This window comes from Mauremys mutica, chromosome 25 (genome assembly GCF_020497125.1).
Source record: "Mauremys mutica isolate MM-2020 ecotype Southern chromosome 25, ASM2049712v1, whole genome shotgun sequence".
Taxonomy (NCBI): Eukaryota; Metazoa; Chordata; order Testudines; family Geoemydidae; genus Mauremys; species Mauremys mutica.
This window is the reverse complement of record NC_059096.1, coordinates 13,129,210-13,155,081: the sequence shown is the minus strand read 5'-3', so window position 1 is coordinate 13,155,081 and position 25,872 is coordinate 13,129,210. Positions and strand designations below refer to the sequence as shown.

At 55.4% G+C, this 25,872-nt stretch overlaps 1 protein-coding gene across 11 annotated transcripts in view; it reads right to left on the bottom strand.

The window, feature by feature from the left end:
* Positions 1-1,800: 1,800 nt before the first annotated feature.
* The window catches only part of DBF4B (DBF4 zinc finger B), a 26,096-nt gene continuing 2,024 nt past the window's right edge, over positions 1,801-25,872 (bottom strand). For 4 of the 11 annotated variants that reach the window (XM_044999348.1, XM_044999355.1, XM_044999350.1 and 1 more), the window contains 11 exons: positions 24,946-25,125; positions 24,261-24,455; positions 22,357-22,443; positions 21,167-21,236; positions 19,988-20,058; positions 16,361-16,397; positions 14,263-14,308; positions 11,022-11,138; positions 5,800-5,926; positions 5,056-5,180; positions 1,801-4,174 (listed from right to left, as the gene is read on the bottom strand). In XM_044999348.1, coding sequence (XP_044855283.1) covers positions 2,767-4,174; positions 5,056-5,180; positions 5,800-5,926; positions 11,022-11,138; positions 14,263-14,308; positions 16,361-16,397; positions 19,988-20,058; positions 21,167-21,236; positions 22,357-22,443; positions 24,261-24,455; positions 24,946-25,125 — 2,463 coding nt within the window. In that variant the 3' untranslated portion in view covers positions 1,801-2,766. Of the gene's footprint in view, positions 4,175-5,055; positions 5,181-5,799; positions 5,927-11,021; positions 11,139-14,262; positions 14,309-16,360; positions 16,398-19,987; positions 20,059-21,166; positions 21,237-22,356; positions 22,444-24,260; positions 24,456-24,945; positions 25,126-25,545; positions 25,680-25,716; positions 25,757-25,872 lie in introns of those variants that run through there. The other 7 variants (XM_044999351.1, XM_044999357.1, XM_044999352.1 and 4 more) reach the window with 5 other exon arrangements.

The following is a 25,872-nucleotide window of genomic DNA, read 5'->3' as shown; positions in this document are numbered from 1 at the left end:
GTCAACCCTAAGGCCCCTGCCCCGGCATCCGCAGCAGCTGCCCCTGCTGCATGGGGGATCAGGTAGGGGCCTTTAAGTGGGCAGTGCAGTCTAGCCTGACCCCTGCTCACAGAGGCCCATCCTCTCCTCAGACTCAGTAACAAGGCTCCAAAAAGCCAGCAGCCCTGCAGGCAACAATTAACAGGACACAAGGCAGGAGGGATCCCTTTGAGATACGAACGAGTAGCCAGGCCTGCACCAACCAGGGGGCTGGCACTGCCCTCAGCTACTGGCACTGCCCTCAGAGCATCTGATGCTCCAGCTGCCTTGCCTGCGGGGGCCCAGGCGAGCCAGCTGGCACAGGGGCTGCGGCATCGAGGCTCTGGGAACAAGCTTGTTCCCCGAGGTAACTGGGATGGCAGGGGCGGGGCCCCTAGCCTCTGAGCAGGGAGGTGGGGCACACAGCCGGTCTCACCCTGTGCAAGGGGTGTCAGCATGAGGGGGGATGGAGATGCCGCTTCAGGGGGCCGTGTGCACGCAGCACGGCAGCCACGAGCAGCGGAGGGAAGGGCCTAGTAGGACAGTTTCTCAGCTAGGGGAAGGGTGCAAAGGGCCAAGAGCTACCAGGGCCTCAGGCTTTGAGGCCCTCCGGGTTCTCAGCACCTCTCCTGGGCCTGCGAGCAGCAGGGGTGGAGCTCTGCCACCCCCAGCCTCTGCCAGCAGGAGCACCTGAGCCACAGCTCCTGGCTGAGCAGCAGACCCAGAGAGCAGGACACTGGGCTGCATTTCAGATACCTAGTAAGGGCGGGGGGTGTCCCCAGAGCCCTAAACACCCTCCTTCCTGAGTCCGGAGCCGTGCTCCTGCGAGCAAGGGCCCTGCCTTGCCCCCATTGCTCCAGGACTGGGCACATGAGCTGGAGGCACCCTGGGGGCACCGTCCACACCACTCGCTGCCAGGCGAGCGGGACAGTCACCCAGCACGCGCCTAGCTGGAGAGATGGGGAGCAGCCAAGCACACCCTGCACTGCTGCTTCCCTGGCCCCTCAGTACCTCCCGCACAAGCAGGGGCAGGGGCGGGGGCTGGCTTGGCCAGGCCTCTCAGAGCGAGGCAGCCCCCGGAGCCACAGGGACACCCCCCTCCCCCCGCAATTCCTGACAGGCACAGGCAAGGCTGCGCCCACAGGCTCCCTCGGCCCTTCCATCCTCCCCAGCTGCAGGAGATCACAACATCCAAGCAGCCGCCCTCATGCCAAGGCTCTGCCAAGGAGGCCTTGGCATGAGGGCAGCTGCTTGGATGCTGTGATGCTGCTATTGGTGGTAGCAGAGGAACTGCCTCCTGCTCCGGTGGGCAGAGCTGGGGGGTTTGCTCCTTTCACAACAGGCCAGGCCTCATTAGTCAGGCCAGTCTTCCCAGTGCAGCCGACCTTCACCCTCGGCAAAGCGGGAGGAAGGGCCTGGCTCCGATAGGGAAGTCCTGCCAGTGCACCTGCCCAGAAGGGCTCCCGAAAGCCCAGCCCCTTCCCACAGGTGAAGGCTGGAGGGCAGGGGCTGGATGTACCTGAGCCTGCCTCCTTGGAGAAGACCAAGCCCCTGCACGACAGCATGTTTGGACCCAGACCGCCCCCCCCACCCCCGAGCGGTGCTCCAGCCCAGCGAGGCCACAGGCTCCCAGCTATCCACCTTTGTGGGCAGGGGCTGGACTCCCCTCCTGCAGAGCCCCAGACTGGCTCTCCTGGGCCTCGCACAGGGGAAGGAACAAACAGCCAGGTTAACATAACGCCCAGGCAGCCGCACGGGGAAGCAGAGTCTCACACTGGATTGTTACACTCAAGTTTATTTTAGTTTTAATTTGTTTCTAAAACAAGCAGGAAGTTTGAAACACCAATTATCTGCAATGGCCAGTGGAGCCGTGGCCCCATGGAACAGAGCAGAAGCTAAAGCAGGAAGAGGAATCGATCCAGAGAGCAGCTCACTTCCTACTTGTGGTGCAGTTAATGGGGGGAAGGGGCCAGGGAGATGCAGAAAGAGCAGAGAACGCTGTCGGGAGCTCGGAGCAGAGTCACTTCCAGACGACAGCAGCTCTTTCTGGGCGAGAGAACGGCAGCATTGCCTGCCTGCTGCATGGGAAGAGGGGAGACACCCCCTGCTCGGTCTGCAGATCAGACTAGGGGCGCTTCCCTCCGCCACCGACTCTGGCATCAGCTAGCTGCACACTTGCCAGCGAGGTCAGGCCAGGCCAGGCCACTGGCTAAGGGAACTAAGTGCTCACGTCTCCCTCCGCCAGGGCCAGGCTGCAGAGGGTGATCGGGAGCACAGGAGGTGCCTGCATGAGCAGTGCTAATGAAATGCAGCAGGCCCTTAAAAAGCCACTGTGGAGCAGCTGAACACATGGTCCAGTCTAGTCTAGGCAAGGGAGTCTGCTTCCTGGTCACTCCACTGAGGGGAGAGGAGAGCCAGGCCCCTGCTGGTCAAGGCCTGGCCAGGCCCAGTGGTCTGGCCCCACGGGAAGCCAGGGCTAGCACTGCCCTGCTGGAGAGCCCTTCCTGTGGCCGAGCCCCATGAGCAAGTGAACCAAGATAAGTCTTGCCCGAAGCCTCCAGGCTCAGCCCCACCCTCCACTTGCAGCCAGTAACGATCGCTGTACTTATTCCAGTGCCCACAGACTGTCTCCAGCCAGGCTTGTGCCTTCTGCTGGCCGCGGGGAAGGTGGTTTGCCAGAGCCATCTCTGCAGCCGAGCTGGGGGGGGGGGTGAGCCCTAGTACTGAAGGGGTCTGCGCAGCGAGTGGCTAGCTGGTCCAGCCACCCAGGCAGGCCTCAAACACAGCGAAAGGGGCTCCTTCCGTTTCCGCGCGACAGTTCCGACAGCTCTGCTCATCTCTGCCGGCCCAGTCCAGCTCGGACTTCTGCTTCAGGACCGAGTAGAGATGGGACTCGTAGCCGCTGTCTCGGACGTTGATGCAGGTCCTCCGGAGCAGCTCCAGGTCTACCGGCCGGTTCCTGGGGCCCTGCACTGTGTCCAGTGAGCGGAGCAGCTGGACGTCCCAGTCCGACTCGGAAGAAGAGGGTGATGGCCCCGGATCCGGGCCAGCGTGGGTGCTGCAAGGGGCAGGCTGGAGGATGCTTTCGCCCAGGTCTGTGCTGTTAGGTGGCTTGGGCAGTGCACCGTCAGCTACCCCAGTACAGCGCAAGCGCCTGGCCTGGGGGACTGGCAGGTGTGGGAGGGCCGGCTGGGCTGCAGAACAGCTGGCCTTGTCCCAGGCAGGCGATTGCAGCTCAAGGCCAGAGCCAGCCCCACAGCTGGGAGGCTCCGGGGCCTTCTCTGTAGGCTGCCCCTCTTGCAGGCCTGGAGTCCCTCTCCCCCCGCCCCGCGGAGCGGCTGTGCTTGCCAGGGTAGCCTCGGTGCCGTCTATAGCCATGGGAACTGGCTCGGGAGGCTCTGGCCGCACACGGGCACTGTCCTGAGGCATCACGGAGGCAGGGAAGCTGCAGAGCTCTGCTCCAGGAGCACCAGATGGAGTAGTGCCAGCAGCCCCCTCTGCAGCCAGCCCCACACCCCGATGAACTGAGCTGCAGCTCTCCGAGCCTGGCTGCTTCTCCAGCGGCAGGGGGTCGCTGCTCAGCCGTATCCTCGGCTTCTTTTCCGGCCGCGGGTGAGGCCTGTCGGAGAGTTTGCGTTTCCTGGAGCAGGGTGATGCTCCCAGGGGGTGACTCAGGGGCTCGAGCGCATCCTGGGGAACAAGTTCAGGGGAGCAAGCAGCTGCCTCTCCAGTCAATCCACCGCTGGCCTGGGTCCGCTGGCTGAGATCTGGAGCAGTAGCCAAGACAACAGTGCTGTGGGGGCTGCTGCCAATGGCGGACCGGTCTGTGTTCCGACACCAAGCACGGGCCCCCCCAGCTGGCCCTGTGCTAGCAGATGGCCTGGCTCGCAGCATCTCCGCCCGTGGCCCCAGCAGGGGGTGCCCAGCTGGCAATTCTGGAGCAGGAGAGAGCTTGCTGACCTCCTTTGGCATCTCCTCTGGGCCCATGGAGCATTCCCCGCCCAGCACAGCCACCGCACTGAGACGCAGCTCTGCTTTGTCCTTCCTGGCCAGCTGGTGCTTCCGTCCCAGCTCTGCAGCTGGTGCGCCCAGGCCTTCCACGGCCTTTGCTTGAGAGCCACAAAGTTGGTCGTCGGCCACAGGAGAGTAGGGCACCCTGGGAGAGAAAGCGTCTCATTTAAAACGGGAGCCTCTTGCATGGACCAGAGGCCAGGGCTGTGCAGTGCCCCAGCAGGCAGTCAGCACGATTTGTGCAGGGATGGGGTAGTGAACAGGGGCGGTTCTAGGAATTCTGCTGCCCCAAGCACGGCAGGCAGGCTGCCATCCGCGGCTTGCCTCCGGCGGGTCCGCTGGTCCCGCGGCTCATGCCTGCGGGAGGTCCGCCGAAGCCGTGGGACGAGCGGACCTTCCGCAGGCAAGCCGCCGAGGGCAGCCTGCCTGCCACCCTCACGGCGCTGGCAGAGCGCCCCCCGCGGCTTGCCGCCCTAAGCACGCGCTTGGCGTGCTGGGGCCTGGAGCCGACCCTGGCGGTGAAGCCCCTCTGCTCGGGAGATGAGGCAGAGTAGACTGGGAGAGAGCCCGGGAGGGGCACGGGCTTGAAATACAGCTGTGCAGAACTCCAGCCCAGGAGGGAAGCTCACCGGGGTCACCGGCTCGCTGAGCGGGGCAGCCTGACCCAGCCCCAGAGAGACGCGAGGGGGACGGAGGAGCAGATGTATATTTTGGGCAGTGAGGGGCCCTGCGTCACAGGAGCTGAGTCACTCTTGGGTAAAGGCACGAGAGGGGTCTGGGAAATTCCCCAGAGAACAGCCCCAGGGCAACAGGAGCCCAGAGCGGCTCGTGTCTTTGAGGGTGCAGCAGGGGAAGGAGCCAGCCTGCCTGCCCTGGACACCCTGACCCTGCACTGCCAAGGGAAGCAAGGCCCCTCCACCAGAACTGCCCGCCTGACAGGTCACTGAGCAGCTGACTGGCTGTGGATTTTAACCCCCTCTGATCAGGACCCTCAAGCCCCAGGGCAGCAAGCTCTGTGTGTGTTACCTGGGGGGCGAGGACCAGGCTGGGATCTCGGCAAAGTCGTTGGTGAGCTGGGCGATGACGTGATCCACAGCTGCATACTGAGAGGCGTCCAGCGCGAACCGCCTGTGCCGGGGGCTCTGGAGGTGCTGGAACAGAGAGCAAGGGGAGCGTGGGGCTAGCACCTCCCTCCGGCAGCAGCAGGCATGAGAGTGGGCTGCAGTGCTGGGGGGAGGGCCAGGGAGCAGCAGCAGCTGCTTGCTCCGGCGGTAGCTGGATGGCAGCTGCTGGGGAAGGCGAGGGGCCCTCGAGGACAGGCTGTGGGGCCAAGGGGAACAGATCTGGGAGCTGCTCGACCCCTTCGTGCAACAGGTGCCAGCCACTGCCCACCAGGCTGCACAGGGCTATGGTGCCAGGAACACCCCAGGGCCAAGACAGACAAGTATGGGGCAAGAGCAGTGCCGCCCCCAGCAGCTGGGATGGGTACCAGTGCCAGCACTCCAGGCTCCCCCTGGGCCAGGGGCACGACTGCCCCCCAGCATGGCACACTCCCAGCTCCCAATGGACTTGGGCTGCTCCACTGAGACAGGTCAGAGGAGCGGCAGAATCCACCTGAGCACCATGGCGCCAAGGCCACACCTGTGAGATCAGCAGCTTCCCCATTGGACAAGCCTGCGTTGGGCAGGTCTGCAGAGGCGCTGCCTTGAGCCACGGGCAGGGGAGACTGAGGCAGCCCAAGGCCTGCTTAGATGCCAGCGGAGCCCTTACCATCTGCAGCTCCCCGAAGGTCTCCTGGCAGCATTCACAAAACCCCTTCCTCCTCTTGGGCACGGCGGCTGGGCTGGACCGAGGGCTCCCCTCTCTCTCGCTGTGCGTCAGACAGCCCTCGGGGGCTCTGCAAGGACACAGTACAGGGCTAGATATCTGCATTACCCCATGCCTAGCAATCGGCTGTGCTAGGTGTGGTACAAACAAGATGATGGCCTCTGCCCCGAGGGGCAGACAGTATTAAGTATGAGATGGGGAGTACGACGACGCTGCAAGAACGCTGCTCAGCGTGACAGGCCGTGGTCTCTGCACACCAGCAGCCTGACTGTGGTCGGGTCTGCACAGGCACTGCGGCAAAGGGGAGTTGAGGTGGGATCTGAAGGCGAATAGTGAGGCAGCTGTGGGAGATCTACAGGGAGCTCCTCCCAAGCGCAAGAGGCAGCAGAGAAGCAGCACAAAGGGGCGAAGGAGGCTAGCATTGCTGGGCTGATCAGAGGCTGGAGGCGACCTCTTCATAGCCAAGGAGAGGTGAGAGGTAGGGTGGGGATGGGCCACGCAGGGCCTGGAGAGTGAAGACAAGCAGCTTATGTCTGAGGTGACAGAAGGAGGAGTCAGTGGAAGGACACAAGACGGGATATGGTCAAGACAGTGGACGAGAACAACCTCTGCAGCAGCGTTTCGGATACGAGAGACGCACGTGTCCAGGCCAGACAGAAGGAGGCTGCAGTAATCGAGAGGCAAGATGGTAATCATAGAATCATAGAAGATCAGGGTTGGAAGGGACCTCAGGAGGTATCTAGTCCAACCCCCTGCTCAAAGCAGGACCAACCCCAACTAAATCATCCCAGCCAGGGCTTTGTCAAGCCTGACCTTAAAAACCTCTAAGGAAGGAGATTCCACCCCCTCCCTAGGGAACCCATTCCAGTGCTTCACCACCCTCCTAGTGAAACAGTGTTTCCTAATATCCAACCAAGACCTCTCGCACTGCAACTTGAGACCATTGCTCCTTGTTCTGTCTACCACTGAGAACAGTCTCAATCCACCCTCTTTGGAACCCCCTTTCAGGTAGTTGAAAGCAGCTATCAAATCCCCCCTCATTCTTCCCTTCTGCAGACTAAACAATTCCAGTTCCCTCAGCCTCTCCTCATAAATCATTTTTGTTGCCCTCTGCTAGACTCTCAATTTTTCCTCATCCTTCTTGTAGTGTGGGGCCCAAAACTGGACACAGTATCCAGATGAGCCCTCACCAATGTCGAATAGAGGGGAATGGTCATGTCCCTCGATCTGCTGGCAATGCCCCTACTTATACAGCCCAAAATGCCGTTAGCCTTCTTGGCAACAAGGGAACACTGTCGACTCATATCCAGCTTCTCATCCACGGTAACCCCTAGGTCCTTTTCTGCAGAACTGCTTCCTAGCCATTCGGTCCCTAGTCTGTAGCAGTGCATGGGATTCTTCCGTCCTAAGTGCAGGACTCTGCACTTGTCCTTGTTAAACTTCATCAGGTTTCTTTTAGCCCAATCCTCTAATTTGTCTAGGTCCCTCTGTATCCTATCCCTACCCTCCAGCATGTCTAGCACTCCTCCAAGTTTAGTGTCACCTGCAAACTTGCTGAGAGTTCAGTCCACGCCATCCTCCAGATTTTTAATGAAGATATTGAACAAAATCGGCCCCAGGACCGACCCCTGGGGCACTCCGCTTGATACTGGCTGCCAACTAGACATGGAGCCATTGATCACTACCCATTGAGACCGACGATCTAGCCAGCTTTCTATCCACCTTATAGTCTATTCATCCAGCCCATACTACTTTAACTTGCTGGCAAGAATACTGTGGGAGACCATATCAAAAGCTTTGCTAAAGTCAAGGAATAACACATCCACTGCTTTCCCCTCATCCACAGACTCAGTTATCTTCTCATAGAAAGCAATTAGGTTAGTCAGGCATGACTTGCCCTTGGTGAATTGGTGCCCTTGGGAGCTCTAGGTGTGTGGATGGATAGGAGAGGCCGGACCTTAGGGATGTTCTGCACAAAGAACTGGTACCATTGACACAGCCTGGGTGCAAGGACCTAGAGGGAGGTCCGAGTTGAAGCTGGTGTCTGGGTTACAGGCCTCACTGAGGGACAGGACAGTGGGGCTGTCCATACTGATCAAGCCAGAGTCGAAGGCAGCAGGGACCCCCAGCTCAGTGAGTCTGACCTTGTATGTAGGCAGGACCCCAGCCCCCCCCAGCCCCGCACACTGAACCCAATGGGTCACAGCTCTCAGAACACTGGGCTGTGCTGTGCCACAGGCCGAGGGGCGCCAGGGCCCTTGCCATGGCAGGGGAATGATGAAGTGACAGGCCCCAGACAATCCTGGCCAGTGACCCCCACCCCACGCTGCAAGTGAAGGCGAAACCCCCAAGCTCACCACCAACCTGATCTGGGGACAATTCCTGCCCCAGCCCCCACACAGCGCTCGGTCAGACCCTGAGCTTTGAGCTAGACCCACCAGCCAAGCCCCTGAGAGAGAGAAAACGCCCAGTGCCACCCCGAGCCCTGGCGCTCCCCAGCCAGTGTCCCAGCCCAGCCTCGGCCATCCTGAGGCTTCAGAGGGAGGTAAACCCACAATTCCTGACTGTGACCGAAAGCAGCCTACACGCCACTGTAATATCTTTGCACAAAATAGGCCTTGCAAGGTACCAATAACTCGGTGGCCATTAACATTCTTGTGTGATGTCTCCATGTGACAGTTATGGAGAGTCATGGAGTCATCAGAATGTGTGTGAACCAGGGGTGGGTTGGGGAGGTGTGCCAGGTCTGTCCCAAACATAGGGATGAGAGTCCCCTTTACATACCCCCACCAAGCTGACAAGGGGCAGAGGCAAACCTCACACTGACGGGGGGGGGAAGGGAGAGAGAGCAGCATGGCATCTATTCCCAGCCAGAGACAGATGCTTGGCCTGGGTTTCACCTTTTCCAGAGGAATCCACTGCAAAGGCTCCCTGGGCTCTAAAGACAGGGGCTGAACCTCCAGTGATAAGCAGCTGCTAGTGTACAACATTACTCTACTACAAGTGTATTGAATGAGGCCTCTTCTGACAGCAACTGACTGGTGATCAATATCACTGACCGGGCTGTATTAGCACTGGATGAGGAATTATGGATACTCACTGATACTAGGATGTACAGTCTGCCCAGACAGGAGGTGATGTCACAGCCTTCTACCTGTCTCCTATGTACATTAAGCACAGAGGAATCAGACAGTGGAAGCTGCTTTTCCTAGAACTCAAAGGGGGATGGGAAGCCCACAGGAAGGGAAGAACAGCAGATCATCCTGCTTCTTGAAACAAGGTCATTGACCTAAGCAAGGACTGAAGCCACCGTTGGCATCCATCACTAGACAAACAAGAGGCCAGAGCCCTCGCAAGCTGGGGGGGGAGGGGGGGGCGGCGGTGCGGGTTTGGCACGTGAAGTCACTGGAACTGAATAGAGGTGAGAAGTTGTCTTAGGTGAAAGATCTTTGTCTAAGCAGACAAGGGAGGCCAGCACCTTGTACCCTTGTGAACTTCAGCCACGGCGGGGAAGATGACTGGTAAGAGAAGCCATCTTGAAAGCCTGTATCTCGCTAGATTAAGTTTTAGGCCTTCAGAAGTATATTTCATTGTGTTTTACTTGCAACTCTTTCTACCTTCATTATTTAAACTTATTAACAAAATATACGTAGGATTAAGTGAAATCAAGTACATTCCATTTTTATGACAAACTCAGTGCCACATTTAAAGGGAAAGGTGAACTTAACGCCCAGTTAATAAGCTGTGGTGTGCGTATATCGTGAAAGGAACAAACGAACCATATTCTGTCTCTGAATGGTCCAGGTGAGGGGTGGCTGTAGAGAGCACATGGTTTGGGAACATTTAGGACTGGGAGTGCGTTGGGGTCACCCTGCAGGTAGTAACCCAGGCTGATGGCATTCACATAATGCTGCTGTCAGGCTGCTGACCCAGCACTCTCCAGCAGACAGACACTCAGGGCATGCACTTTCTGTGAGCTACACCAGCAAGGCAACAGGTTCCAGGGCAGACAGTGAGAACACTGCGTCCTGCAATGTGACACTGACCCCTGCAGGGAACCAGCTGGGTCCCTGAAGCCTGGGTTTATAGGAACACATGCTGGAAGTGGCCCAAGGGCTTGTTGTTTGCCCCAAGCGCTCCTGGGGGGGGGGGGGGGGAGGCTGTTCCAGAATCTCACCGTTCTGCTGGTTAGAAATCTCATTTCCAGCCTGAATGTGTTCACAGCTAGTTTGTCCTCATTTCTTCTTGTGCCAACATTGTCCTTCAGCTTCAACAGCTCTTCATCCCCAATGTAATCAGAGACCAATCATACCCCACCTGAGCCCTCTTGCTAGGCTAAACAAGCCAATCCCCTCTCACAAGGTCAGCTCTCCATTCCCCTGGTCATCCTAGTGGCTCTTCTCTGCACCTGTTCTGGTCTGAATTCACCCTTCATGAACATAAGTGACCAGTGTTCCAGATGAGGTCTCACCAGTGCCTTGTACCATGGCACTGCTCAGCCCAATGAGAAAGGAGGTAGCAGGAAGGATGGGGGGAGGGATTAAGAGATCAGTTTTAGCCATGTTGAGCTTGAGCAGATGGCTTGACACCCATGAGAAGGAGAGAGAGGGAGGCTGACAGGAGACAGGGCTGGTGCAGAGAGGAAAGTCCATGTGTTGTCAGCAAAGCTAAGCTGGTTTGTGGCTGAGATTAGCTAGAGGTAAGTGCAGGAGGAGATGAGAAGGGGACCCTGGACAGTCCTGTGGACCCCTCCACAGAAAGCTGGCAAAGGAGGAGCAGCAGCAAGCCCCAGAGTGCTCAGGAGTCACATGAGGGCTGCAGCTGGGTCACACAGACTCACTTAATGCCCCGCCCCAGAGGAGTCTTTGTGAAACACAGGCTCTGGCACAAGCCATCGGCACAGCAAGGTCTGGGGATGGCGAGGCCACCTGCCAGCCAGGGGCCCTTTTCAGCCAGTTGGCAGATTTCTGACCTGGAACAAAGTCACAGCTCAGATTAGCTCTGATCAGCTGAGCCATGGAACAAAACAGCTCAGGAGAGAGTCTCTTGCCCCATGCAAAGGAGCTGGGAGTCTCTGGTGACCACAGGGAGTCTGGGATGCCAATGGCTCCAAGGCAGCAGTGGGGCTGTAACCGCCATGCTCCCTTGCTGCTTGCACCACCTACCTGACTCTGCAGGAGCTTGAGGGGGTCTTCAGAGGCTCAAATGGGCTGGATCTGTTTGGTGCCAGGAAGTTCAGGTGAGGGAAGCTCTTGAATTGGTGATGGAAGGGCCGGAATTTCCTGCAAGAACCATCAGTGTCAGACGTTAGGCATGGCCGTGACCCATTCTGACCCAGTTCTCACTTACCTGGGCTACTACAGGATTCCCCACACCTCTTCCCTGAGTCTTCATCCAAGCACAGGGGCTTGGTCCCCCATCCCCTCCAGCTTGGATTTATATGAAATTAATAGGCTGGTTTGAAAAACGAACAAAAGGAAGTATTTCTTCACACAACGCAGTCACCCTGTAGATCTCCTTGCCAGAGGATGTTGTGAAGACTATAAACAGGGTTCAAAAATGAACTAGATAAGTTCATGGAGAATAGGTCCATCAATGGCTATTAGCCAGGCTGGGCAGGGATGGTGTCCCTAGCCTCTGACTGCCAGAAGCTGGGAATGGGCGACAGGGGATGGATCACTTGGTGATTCCCTGGTCTGTTCATTCCCTCTGGGGCACCTGGCATTGGCCACTGTTGGAAGACAGGACACTGGGCTAGATGGACCTTGGGTCTGACCCAGTGTGGCCATTCTATGTTCCTGTTTCCCCTGTTAGATTGAGATGAGTGGAGCCCTGGAGTAGTTTCAGGATTCAGCATGTTTACATCAGGCCTTGATTTGGCCCAGAGACTCTTCCTTGGGAGACTGCTGGGGCAGGCAGCTTCCTACAGAGCCCTCAAGTCCCCCTGCTTGCTCAGAGAAGGTGGGCTGAGCTGCAGGCCGAGGGCTCAGCTCCAGAGACCTGTGCTTACTCCCAGGGCAGCTCCAACCTCTGCCCCCCATTTCACCAGCTCCCTCACTTCCATACCCATGGACAGATCCAGCCTTTGCTTCCATGAAGGGCCCCCTTGACTGCAACATGAGCAGCACTGGACAATTCATTTCTCCCCCAGGGCAGACAGCAGCTGCACAGGAGGGGCACCACCACCGGTGGAGGCCACAGGGCAGGTGTCTGCTGCCTAGCCCCAAAGGAGACTGGTAATTCCATGAGCATCCTGCAGCCCATGGCTCCAGCTAGTGCTACCACGGGTGGAGGTGCGCCAGTGGGCAGCTATGTACTTGATTTTTCCAAGTGTAGGACAAGGCCTTTGGGACAGTGAATCCCAAGGCAGCCTTCTCCCTGCACCCTCCCAGCCCATGTGGGAAACCGGACTGGGCCCAGAGGACAGGGCGCAATCAGCAGTTTGTGAAGATCTTTGAGGGACACTGTCTCAGCTAGAAATGCCTGTTACCAGCACCTGAGATTAAGCGGATAGCACAGAGCCCTAGCGCTCCTCACGCCTGAGCTTGGATTGCATTACACCCCAAGCCGGGGACATTAGAAACTGGTGCTGGCTATTATCTGTGTTGCGGAGGAACCCATGGGCCGTCATGAACCTGGCCCCACTGCACTAGGCCCTGCATAAACACAGAACCAAGATGGCTCCTGGCCCAAGGAGCTCACACTTGCCAACCCATTTCACTCTTACGCTCTCACCAGCATTGGGGTGGAGCTTCTTGCACCGCACGGAAGGTTCTACCCAAAACCTGCCGATACTTGAGAATCCACCGTCTGCTCTTTGGGCTTTGTTACATATCACTCCCGGACCTAACAGCTGGTCCTGCAGCTGCTTGGCAGTGCCCCTTGAGACCTTTACTTCAAAGGGTACTTGGCACTCGAGTTCTGGATGCTGCTGTTTCCCACGCCTCTCTAAAGCGGCAGTTTTCAAACTGTGGCTTTAAACCCAGTACGGGGTTGCAGAATGGAAGGCACTGGGTCGCGGCGGCTCTGTCAGCACCCCCGACCGGGCCATTAAGAGTCCCATCGATGGTGCTGCCTGGATGAGACAGGCTACTCCCTACCTGTTCCGACACCGCGCTGTGCCCAGAAGCAGCCAGCAGCAGGTCCAGCTCCTAGGCTGGGCGTGGGGTGGGGCACCCCATGGGGCTCGGCGCCCTGCCCCGAGCATTGTCTCCGCACTCCTGGCCAATGGGAGCCAGGGATGCAGTGCCTGTGGCGAGAGCTGCACGGAGCCTCTTGCATGCCTCTGCCTAGGAGCCAGACCTGCTGCTAGCTGCTTCCAGGGTGCAGCGTGGTCCACAGTGCCAGGACAGGTGGGAAGCCTGCCTCTGCACCCCAGCTGTGCTGCAGACTGGGAGCTGCTGGAGATAAGCCTGAGCCCCAATCCCCTGCCCCAGCCCTAAGCCCCCCCTCCTGCACCCCAAATCCCCTAGCCCAGGGCCCTGCACCCCAACCCCCCATTCTGGGCCCCAAGCCAACCCTCTGTCCCAGCCTTGAGGGGCTTGGGGTGTGGGAAGGGCTCATCCCCAGCTCCATTGGGTTGTGGGGATCAATTTGCTTCAACCAGGTTGCCAGAAAAACAAGTTTGGAGACCATTGCTCTAAAGGATTGTATTACTTAGCTGCACAATGAGCCACACCCCAGAAACAACTGTTGTCTAGTAAGAAAAGTCCATCATAAACATCACAGGCCTGTAACATTTGCTACGTCCCAGGGCTAGTCACGTCTGTTACTACAGGGACAAAGGCAGCGCAGCAAGTGGCAGGAATCCCCCTGGCTTGGAAGGCTGCAATTCTGCAGGTTACTTCGGCAGCACAGAGACCCAGAGATCAGAGCCCTTTGTGGTGGCTGCTGAACACAGACAGGCCCTGCCCATGGAGTTCACAACCTAACTACACTGGGGGAACACCACACAAGAAGTGGGGATTCACCCCCGAAAGCTCGTGCTCCAATACGTCTGTTAGTCTCTAAGATGCCACAGGGCTCTGCTGCTTTTACAGAGCCAGACGAACACGGCTGCCCCTCTGACACTTGACACAAGAGCTGCAGCCAGAGCGATGAAGGGGCTTGTCCACGGTCACACAGGGAATCTGGCTGAGCTGGAACCGGAGCCTAGGCCTCTGCCCAGTACTGCCACCCCATGGTGCACACAGGGCAACCTAGGCTACATTTCTGCACCGCACTTACCCTTCTTCCCCAGGGCTAGAAGTGCAGCCGCAACTCACTTGTCAATGAGGGGCTCAGAGGGTTACAAAGGTAAGAGGGGAGGGAACATCTGCCACAGGGACTCCTCCCAGCCCGTCAGCCAGGAGTGCAAAGTTTGGCCACAAAGTTAAAAGAAGGGTCAGATTGAAATGGCTCATTCACCTGCTCTGGTCCTCAATCTTCAGAAACGGGGGCTTCAGGCTTCCCACTAGAAGGAGAATTTCGTAGTTAGCGGCTGGCCTGGGCAATGCACACCCCATCCCATCCCCCAAACCCTGGCTACACAGAACTGGGCTCCAAAATCTAAAGTTTGTCTGCCCCCGCCCCCCAAATATTTATAACACTTCTGGGTGCTAAGAAATCCTGAAACAAGACTCAAGATCCGTTTGCCAGAGTCGCTAAGGATGCGGATATTTCAATGGACAACTTGCACGGCAGCCAGCCATTTAGAAGGCAAAACATACGATCTGCATTCAGAACCTTGGTGGGGACGGTGAAGCCTAGAGAAGATTTAATGGACAGCGAAGAGTTAAAAGCTGCTGCAGATGAGCAAGCAAAGGTAGTTAGTTCTGGTCATAAGGGCCCAAGCTGTGGTCAGGCTGAGAGCCAAAGCGTGGCGGTTGTCAGAATGCACTCCACGCCAGGTGTGCGCTGGGGGGGAGGTGCACTCCACGCCAGGTGGGCGCTGGGGGGGGAGGTGCGCGGGGGGGGGGAAGAGAAGAGCAGAGCTGAACTCAGCCTCAGCAGCAGGCTGATTATGGGCAGCAGGCTGATTATTCCCACAAGCAGGATTTAGGGCTGTGCCTTCCTGATACGTGGGCCGCACAAGGCAAGTAACCTGGTGTGTTCCAGGCTGTGCCAAGGTGCTCAGTGTTGCACTTGAGGAGGAGGATTTGGCCAACTGAGAAAGCACAGGAGCAGCTCCAAGTACTTTTGAAGTGTCAAATGCACCAAGGCCACAAAGGAGACTGGAGTCTGATTCTTTATGATGGGCCTGAGAGGTGGAGACCCCCCCAGCATTGGGAGATCGAGAACATCAAGTCTGACCATCCCTGCTAGGGCGCCCAAGAGGCCTCGGAGCAGGTTTGAGCCAAGATTTTTATCCAGGATGTTAAGTCATTGAAGCGAAGTAGCTGTTCAAGCACAAGGCTGAGATTGTTCCCCATGTAGCTGCTGGGTGCTCAGCACTTTCGGAAGGCAGACCACTTATTTAGGGACCTAAAATCAGACTGGAAACACCATTTGGTGCCCACATGAGTGGCCTGGTTTTATCAGTGACAAACCCCACCCCCAATGGTTCAGCTTTCAATCTTCACACTAGCTCTCAGTCACTGGAGGTTCTTCCAGGCCAGACAAGACTGAAGTCTTGTCAGCAGGAAAGACGGTTTCCTAGAGCTCTCCAGCCATCTGTCCCATTATGTAGGAGCAAGAGGCACAGGGCTATTATCTGCCCCAGCTTTGGAGGTCACCCTTTAAAAAAAAGCTGCCTTTGAGGTTTAAGAGTCAGACCTGACTCCAGCCTGAAGGCTTTGAAGGCAGCAAAGGCTCCTTTAAACGCGCCCTTTCCAGCAGGATGAGGCAGGGCGAAGCCCACATGCTTCCAGGTCAGCCCACGAGTAAAGCAGCATCGCTGAAGTACAGCCACACCATCGGTGCTGTGGCCTACACAACAGATCCGAACGGTGCAGTAGTGAGCCAAGCACATAAAAAAAATCCACCCCCCCCAACAGCATGTTAAGGCAGGGTCAGTCCTACATCGGCGTCACAGTGGCATATGGCAGCCTTCTGCTAACAGAAGGGAGTGGGATGTGGGGAACACGTTCTCCCCTCCGGGGGAGGTGTTATTCGAGACTTCATGTCACAGCCAACAGTGGATTCAGAGAATGAAGTCCCAGTAGCTCAGTTCTTACCATAACTCAATTCCAGAAGCCCTGTTGTAAAGTCTCTCTCAGCACAGAGGAGACGGTAAGTGGACAAATTATTAACATGATTTGAGACAAGATCCTGCCTGAAAGCAAGAGCATAAAGCCAGCCACACAGGAAGCATCCTAGCTACGCTTTCAAAATGCTGCGCAAGCTTTAAAGCACTGCAAGGAGAGCCCGGCAAGAGTTTTCTGTCTGAGCTTGGACAGTAAATGGCTTTGATGGAACAGAAGTTTTTGCAAGAACAAGTTGTTTTGCTGAAACATCACAGTGAGGCGTTTCCACAAACTCTCCCAGCCAGCTCCACACCAGCTGAGAGCAAAGCTTCTGTACTGACCTTTAAGGACTCCTGGCCCCACTGAGAAACACTTCACCTAGACAGAAAGACAGACAGCGTTTAGGATGGGGGCCAGCCCTAGACAAGACTAGCAGCACACTGATTCCAGAGCAGTGGGGGCGGAGATGGCAGCACAGGGCACGCTCATCCTTAGGGCAGTCCACGGCTGCTGTGATACAGGAGTTATTGTCCCTGGTGTTTGGCAGACACTTGGTTTGCGTAGCTCATACGACTGGCCCTTCCTAAAGCAAGGCCGGGCTCACCCGGCCCCCACCCTAGCACAAGCCTGCTGGCAGACTGACCGTCTACTGCATTGGCGTTTGATCTCCCTTGCAAGTCGGGTGGAGAAAGCTGGAGTTTTCCCCTGTAAGTTGGCTGGGATCCAGGCCTGTTGTAGGCCGAGACCCCAGCTGGTCATCCAGCCTAGCACTAGGCCTGGGCTGCACCTGAAGTTGGCTTGCTAGGAGTATTTCAGCTCGGGTGTGCTTTAAAAAGCACATCTAGTTATACCAGTAAAAGCACCAGCATGGATTCAGTTATACGGAGCTAGAGGTGCCTCCTCTTCCTGCATAGAAAAAGGACTTTTCTACCAGTGTATCTACATCCCCACTAGACTAGGTTATACTGGTTTAACTATACCAAGAGCATCAGAGTTTCAGGCCAGAACCATCAGATCATCTAGTCTGACCACCCAGGCATCACAGACCACCCCCACCCCCTAGACACACCTGTATTGAGACCAATTACTCTTTAGGCTAAAGATTTCAGCCTTCAGGAGACTAAACAGTTGCATGCCACAGGCAGAGAATTGATCAGGTGACCTGCTCAGATGATCAGGTATGCGACCCACATTGCATAGGAAGGTGGAACCCCCTTCTCCTCCTCCCCCCCCCCCCCAAGATCTTTGCCAGTCTGACCTTGGGGGACATTCCTTCCCAACCCCAATGCTAGTGATCAATGAGACCCATAGCATATGAACAGGAGACACCAGCCAGGCAATGGAGGAGAAATTCTCTGCACCATCTCAGAGCACTGATCCACCCTGTCCAGTGTCTCATGACCAGCTGTGACCAATCACTACTGCTTCAGAGGCAGATGAAAAAACCCAGAATACCTCCGGCCAATTGTGCCCTGGGAAACGGATTCCTTCCTGACCTCAGCAGGCAACCTGCTTAAGCCCTGAAGTGTGAGATTTGATAATAATCAATCAACATCGTCCTACTGATCTGCGAGTGTTAGGAACACGCAGAGGCCAATGTCGAGGCAGTGCAGAGCTTCCTGTTCCCCCATAATCCATGAAGGAAGGGGATGAACAGGGGTCAGAGATTCGCAGATTCCAAGACCAGAAAGGGCCACCATGACCACAAAACAGCCTCATACACTGGCTGCAGCATTGCTCCCAGAGCAGGATTAAAGCATGTTGCAGCAAGATTCTAATCTCACTTTAGAGACTCCAAGCGAGGGTGAGTCTACCACCTCCCCGATGGAGTTGTTCCAATGTTCACTCACCCCCAGTGCTGGCAAACTGCCTCTTACATCAAGGAGGAATTTGTCCAACTTGACCTTCCAGCCAATGGGTCTTGTTCTGCATGTGGCGGTGGAGTTGACCAGCTCCTCTCATGATCAGAGATCTTGTCCATGTGTCAGTGCCTAGGCGCAGTGAGAACTCACCCTTCAGCTTTCACTTCAGTAAAACGAATAGAGTGAGTTAAGCTCAAACCACAAGGCTTCTTTTCCAGCACCTGGATCATGTGGGGTCCCTTTGAACTCTCTCCAGTATATCCTCATCTTTGAGGTGTGGACACCAGAACTAAACAAACAGTGTTCTAGTAGCTGTCTTACCAATGCCATACAATCATAGTAATGCAGGTCTGGAAGGGATCTAGAAGGGATCATCCAGTCCCATGCTAAGGTAGGATTAAGTTAGTCCAGACCATCCCTGACAGGTGTGTATCTAACCTGTTCTAAAAGAGAAAAACAAAACCATCACTTCCCTATTTCTACCTGATATTCCTTTTCACCACACTTTACACAGATCTCATGTTGAGGGACATCTACAACGATCACGGAGTCACTACTTTCCCCCAAACAGTCTTCCATCCTGTACGTACAACCTGGATTCTTGGTTCCTAGATGTATTACCTTACATCTGGCTGTATTAAAATGCATTTTGTTGGATTCTGATCATTTAACTATTTAATCATTAACCGTATCCTTTCCTCATTACTTACTGCCCCAATCTTTGGGTCATCTGTAACTTTACCAAAGATTTTGTATCGTCGCCTAGAACGTTTATGGAAACGAAACTTGATTGGTTTTGTTGCGCTTACAAGATTGGTTGAAAGAGGTAATAGTGTTGATGTAACAGACTTCTGTAAGGCCTTTGACTTGGTACTGCATGATACTTTGATTAAAAACTAGATATAAAATTAACATGGCACACACTAAATGGATTAAAACTGGCTAACTAAACAGAATCATCCTCCAGGAGGTGCATTTCTAGTGGGGTCCTGCAGGGATCAGTCCTCGGCCCTATGCTAGTTAACAGTTTTTATGTTTTCTACCAGGTCATTGATAAGTCATCACTGATAAAGTTTGCAGATGAGAAAAATTGGGGGTGGTAAATAATGACAAGGGCAGGTTACTGATTCAGCATGATCTGGATCATTTGATAAGCTGCATACAAACACTGTGTTTTTAATATGGCTAAACATAAATGTATACATCTAGGAACACAGAATGTAGGTCATACTTACCCAGGGAGAGCCTGTCCTGGGAAGATGCGATTAAAGATTTGGGGGTCATGGTGGATAGTCAGCTGAACATGAGCTCCAGGGGGATGCTGTGGCCAAGAGGGCTAATCCTTAGATGCATCTAACAGGGGAATCTCGATTAGGAGGAGAGAGGGTATTTTACCTCTGTTTGGCATTGGTGCGACCGCGGCTGGAATACTGCAACCAGTTCTAGTGTCTGCAACATTCAAGAAGGATGTTGATAAGCTGGGGAGGATTCAGAGAAGAGCCACAAGACTAAAGGATTAGAAAACCTGCCTTGCACTGAAAGAAGCTCAATCTATTCATTTTAAAGAGGTCAATGGGTGACTTGAGCAGAGAGTGTAATTACCTACCCAGGAACAAATATTTAATAACGGGCTCTTCAATCTAGCAGAGAAAGGTGCAACACCACCCAGTGGCTGGAAGTTGAATCTAAACAAATTCAGACTAGAAATAAGGCACAAATTTTTAACTGTGAAAGTAACCAACCATTCGAACAGTTTACCCAGAGTTGTGGTGGATGCTCCATTCCTGACAGTTGTTAAATCCAGACTGGATGTCTTCTAGAAGATCTGCTCTAGGGATTATTTGGGGGAAGTACTGTGGCCTGTTTACACAGGTGGTCAGACAAGACCACCACAAAGATCTCTTCTGGCCTTGGAATCTAGGAATTGTTGATAAAAATACTGCTCGGCCCTGGACAAAACCCAGAGCAGGCATTGACCTTGTATGTTCAGACAAGGCCTGAAGTGACTTTGCTGTAAGAGGGCTGCATCCTGGGCTAGTCAGGGAAGACAAAACACACTCGTTACCGGAAGCCCTGCACTGGGGGGAAAAGGTTTAGGTCAGTTACCATCATCTTCGCACTCTGCTTCCTTGCTCCCGACATGCGGAACAGCAGCTGCTGCACACAGGCCATCATTTCTGTGTGGGGTGGGAAGTCAAGGAGCTATAGTCCAGAGAAACAGAGGGAACTGCTACTCCTCAGCACCCATAGCCAATGGAGGATGAAATACAACTCCACAGATCTACCCACTGTACCAGGCAAAGTGCTTTAGTGCCCTCTTCTGCCACCTTTGGGAAAGCGGGGTACTGCACATCCTCCTTCCACTGAGGAAATAAGGACAAGGGCTACTGGCCAGGTGGGAGAGGGAACCTTGTGTGTTGGGTGCTACAATGTGGCTCTAAGGGTCACAGTGGGAGCTAAGAGCTTTCAGCCCTAGGTAGCTGACTGCTGTGTTGGTCCTGAGAGACCGGGTGGGTGAGGGAATCTCTGTTCTTGGACCAGCTCCCATTAGCTTTAGCCAAGGCAGACGTAGCAGCATTTCCCTTACAGAGGGGATTCAGAGGAGGGCGCAGCATGCCTTAGACAAACAGGCAGAAGCTGAGCTGCAGCCCACTTTAGCCTAGAAACTCCAAACTCGCGTTGGACGGGCCTGGGTGTGCATAAGCCCAGGGTACAGAGCCTCAGCTGTTGGCTTGAGTCCAGCACGGGTCGGCAGAGACCTAGCACTGCAGCCCCATTGCTAGTGAGAGGCATCCCCAGTGCTCCACTCCCTCCCCGAGGATCTCAGCAAGCTGCTCTCGTGGGAGTCGCTACATGCCAGGATCAGGGCTCACTGACACTGTCGATGCTAAACGTGGTCTGTGCTTACAGAGAGGCCTTCAGGACCATCAATCCAGCAGGGACGTGCATTTGACATACAGACCAGATGTGATCCTACGCGGTAGTGGAGGTTCTGCACCTGTGTTTAGAACCCTTGGATCAGGAGAGGAAGGTTAGAGTCAGACTGCTAGGAAAAGAACAGAGGTGGGTCTGACCAAGCCCACACCCCGTTCCCCACACAGACTTTTGAAGACTCTTTGGAAGACTGTTTCCCCCAAGCTAGCAAAGTCTCAGTCACTGTTGAATTCTTGCTCCCCCCATAACCAGCCATTCAACCCCCAGGTCATTGATTTAACAGATTCAGAAGCTAGATATTAAAGGTCAGAGTCCCACCCCACAGCATAAAGAGTTTCTGTAGAAGGATACCATCCACATGCAAGATCCGAACCCCCCAGGAGCGAGCATTGGCAAGGATACTACTGCCACTGCTGGAGTCCTGCATAAACAAGAGGAGAGACTCAGTGATGTCCACTCGACCCTGGGCTGTACATCTCAGTCTGACTGCCGGCCTCAACAGGCTACGAGATTATATTGTGTGTCACATCAGTCAGTCATTAATGTTAGTTTTTCCTGTCCTATATCCAAAGTCAGCAGCAGGATTTTAGCAGATGCCATTTTGAGAACTTCTAGAGTTAGAAACCATGGCTTCCCTAGCGGAAAGGCTGCAATCCCACTGCTCAGGAGCAGTTTTCTAGCCCATCTTGACTGACCAGAAATCAGTGGTAGCTAAGATCATCTTGGTATAAGAGTTGCCAGCTTGCTCTTTTCAAGACTAGAGCCAAGAGCTATCTTGCTGTAAAGATGGGATTTTTGAGATCCCACTTCTACCTTTGCCATTTCAGAAAGCTCAATCCTGGGCCAGCTCCCTGCCCCAGAGGGGATCTGCAAATTGACAGATCAAGTTGGCATTTCTGAGTCCTAGGGCACATGGTGCAGGGAAGAGGAGAAATGTTCTTATCCAGATTCAGAGCTGGAAGCATGAGCTAGACTAAGTCGGCTGTAGTGTGAGCCTTTTAGTTAAGCATCAATGCCATGTTCGTTACTGAGGGATCAGAAACCTTTCAGCATAAGCGCTAACGGCAAAGCCTCTCCCAACTCCGCAGCCAGGCTATGTGGCTAACCAAGTCCATGTCACCCGTGGACTCAGTGCTCCCTAGGTTATTGCTAGGTCTCCTGATGCCTCTGCAATGCTCTTATAGGCCTGGTCTGCACCTAAAAGCCTCAGGTCAACCTAGCTACATCACTCAGGGCTGTGAAAGATTTCACACCCTGTGCGGCATATGAACCCCACTGCGGTCTTCCATTGACCGAGTTTGGAGAGGTGGGTTATCTATATTGACAGAAAACCCCCGTCTGTTGATGCAGGAAGCGTCTATACTGCAGCACTGCCACGGCAATGCAGTCATACGCGTTGGGTCATTAGGGCAACAGTAATATAGCTACTGCATTTCTGAATGGAGGACTTGTACTCGCAACAGCCCAGGCGGTGTCTAGCGATGGGCCAAGTCTCTGCACCGCTCCCCAAGCGGCTCTGCTCAGGAATGCCACGCACCTACCTGCCTAGAGGGGAAGCCCATCACTGTGCTGCTCACCTGGTTCCTCATGGCCTTCTGCAGCAGCTCCTTCCCCCTGCTCATCAGAGCCTGCAGAAGACACAAGCCAAACAGCATTTAGACCAAAAGCTCCTGAGCAGCCAGGCAGGTGGACCAGCTTGTTTTAAAGGGGCAGGGAACAGATTCTCCATGTTATCATGCACGGTGTCCCTGGCACCCTGAAACATCACTGCCACCCCAGACTACAGACCTCCAGGGAGAGGCAATAGGTTCAACCTTCCCAGGAGAGGATTCCTCAGAGCCCCAAGGTTCCCTTCTCCACCACAGGCTCTTCACTGCAGATGTCCTTTGGAAAAGGACATGTTCTCTTGGGCAGCAGCAAGTGGCTTTTGAACCCTGAGGCTCTGCCCTATGGGACTAAGTCTGCCAGGGACACCTACAGTCCACCCGACCTTCAGCATGTTGGACCAGAGACTATAGCACAGCTCAGGTTACCAGTGCAGCAGGAAAGCCATGGATGGGACTCTTGCTAGATCTGCTGTGGAAGCCATTTGGCCTCTGCACAGACATGCCCAGCAGAGGCCATGTTGCAGTAGGATGCCCTGTCAGACCACATGGAGAGAGCAAGGTTGCTTCTAGTTTGGGGGTGGGGCTCAAGCCATCTGACCTTGTATTATTTCTTTATTCCCCTGGGCAGCCCTCAGTGCAGTCATGGCCAGCACCCCGCTCAGTGCTGCATATTCTACTGTTAACAGTTCAATGGAGTCGGATTGTTTTACAGGTTGGGAAGACCTTGAAGTGCAACACTGAACCCCTATCTCTTGACCTGCCAGCTCCCTCCTCTGGCAGCATGGATGCTTCCCAGCCCACCTGTATCTGACCCCTGCTGCCTCCACCTTCTCCAGTGTCTCCTCCCACCTCTCAGGACGCAGAGAGTTTGAGTTAGATCTGGAACGCCCCAGCCCTGTCACAAGTTAGATCTGTTGAGTCAGCCCCCTGCCCAGACAGGGACTTGCTGACTGTGAGCAGAGTTGGCAGGATGCTTTCCTTGCAAGCTGGAAATTCTAGGCAGGGGACCCTGGATGTCATCCTACCAGTTCCTTGATGATTGTTCCTCTGCTCTAGTGACATTTCTGAGCCTGGGGCAAAACCCAGTGACATGCAGGGACTAGCTCTGCATGTATGCAATCGGGCTGGGGCACCATCCCACCACCCAATACCAGAACAAGTCCCACAAGAGGAAATTAGAAGCAAATCCATACAAGAAACAAGCCCCATTATCTCTGCTGAGCAGTGGGACTAATTAGCCAAATAAACAATTTCTTCCAGCTTTTAGGCTGGTGCAGAACATCGCTACCCTCTAGCTGAGGCAGTGAGGCCTGCAACGCTTCCAGTCTGGAGTGACCCTGAAGGGACGTATCAGCTTTTATGCCAACATATCCTGCTACAAACCTGTGTAGATTCCTGTGGTATTTATCCCTTTACCACTGATTAGCAATAGTGCTGGGTGCGCCGGCCATTTGCTGCACTGTGGGGAGTTTGTCTGCCACCGTAACATTTCCAGTTAGGATTGTGAGCAGAGGCTAGTAAATGAAGGGCACATCTTAGTGCCACTGTATGCTGCTGGACGGAGCTGCACCCCAGAGGCAGTTGCACCGGGCTCTATGGACACTTTGCAGAATGTATGGAGATTAAAAATGCTATAGAAAGATTTGGCATCTCGAGCCACTGCCCAGAGGGCAGGACTTATTTATTGGAGCGTAAACAGCACCAGGACTGGGACAGATGAATAGACAGGTGTTCTCAGTGAGGCAGACAAGCTCTTCTGCAGTTGCTGCTCTCAGGCTCTGCTCCCCACCAGCCACTGCCCCAAGGCTTCAGGCTGCCGAGGCCTTCAGAGTCCTTACACTGTCTGCTGCCTTGTGGTGAGGCCCTGCATGGCTCCCTTTGGGCACAGCAGAGGGCAGAGTCTTTGCCTTGGCATCCCCTGAAGCCGCACTGCTTCGTTTCTCAGTCGGTCTCCGAGGCCCACTGTCCAGTTTGGCCTCTTTGCTGCTGGAAACCACATAGCTGATTTCTTTACTCAAGAAGCTTTCAATCACCTGGACCAGAGACAAAAACAGAGTCAGCTGCAGAGCCACCAAGTCCACAGCAAGATCTGGAACATCTTAGTAATCAGTAAAGCTAAGAAACCACCATCTGCAGCTGCCTAGATGCAGGAACAGTGCTGCGTGAGACCTAGTCTTTAAGCTAGACATTTTTCCCCTTCCAGCGCCATCCCTTACTGCCTTCCAGTCCCTCCCCAGTCATGCTAGACTATTTATTATATGCAACTGAAAGATACCTTGTAAGGACTGTACTGGTCAGCCTAGTGAGCTAGGACACTTGAGAGTCAGTTTACACGTGTACTCAGAATTAACCACAGTGCCCCCAGCCCCCAAATGCACCGTTCTTGGAAAATTGGCTCTTGGTGACTTCAAGAGCTCAGCTCCCATTTAATGGGCAAGTTTTCACAAGAGAGTCTTTGGCTCTTCTGGCGCTAGAATGCAGCCGCTTTGTGCTCTCCAGCAGGCAAGGTGCCTCCATACTCACCCCACCCAGCTGCTTTATTGTCGCCACCAGAAACTCCACGTTCTTGTTGTTCGGCAGGTCCAGGTAGAAGGATTTTCCCAAGAAGGGCAGGTTCTTGGGTGACCCAGTCACCTCCTGCTGCTGCTGCTTCTCTGGGGGCCTGCTTTGCCTTTTCTCTGATTGACAACCCATCCTACCTGCTAGAAAAGCCACAGCCGGCAAGAGCGTCAGCCTCTCGGATGAGCGGTGGGGAGAGCACGAGGGACTCGGGGGTCAGCTGCTTTGGGGTCCTGCCACCCAGCACCCAGGAGACACAAGTTGGGAGAAAGGGTTAAGCCTCCTAACCCCTTGCCGTGCTGTGCCCAGGCTGTTGGGATAACCGGGCGGGGGGGTTAAACCCGGGTTAGCCCTGGGCCAGCACCCGGCACGAGTCACTCGCCACCGCTGGGCTCTCCCGGGGCTGGCGGCGGGGCTGAGCGGCGCTGCGGGCGCGGGGACAGACAGTCACGGCCCCGCACCCCGGCAGCGGCTCCTGCCCGCCCAGCTTGGTACCGCGCCGAGTCCGGACGGGCCCAGCGCGGCCTGTGGAGAAGCTGCGCGCGCGCCCCTCCCCCCACGTACCGGGCTCTCGCCTCCCGAGCGCCGGCTCGGCCACCGGGGCCCCGCGAACGGGGGGAGCCGCGATCAGCCCGGGACCGGGCACAGGGGGGGGCCCCCAGGCTCGGTACCGCTGGGCCGGGCCGGCTGCAGGGCCCCAGCGCCGAGGAGCCGGGAGCGGCCCCGCGCTCTCACCTCCGCGCCGCCGCCTTCTCCTCACGGCGGCCGATTTAAATTTCCGCCCCGCCCCCTCCGCCGCCGGAACAGCCCGCGGGCTACGGCGGCCGGGGAGGGACCAACCGCCTCGCTCCAAAGCCCGCGAGAGGGGGCGGGGCCCGGCCCCCCACCGCC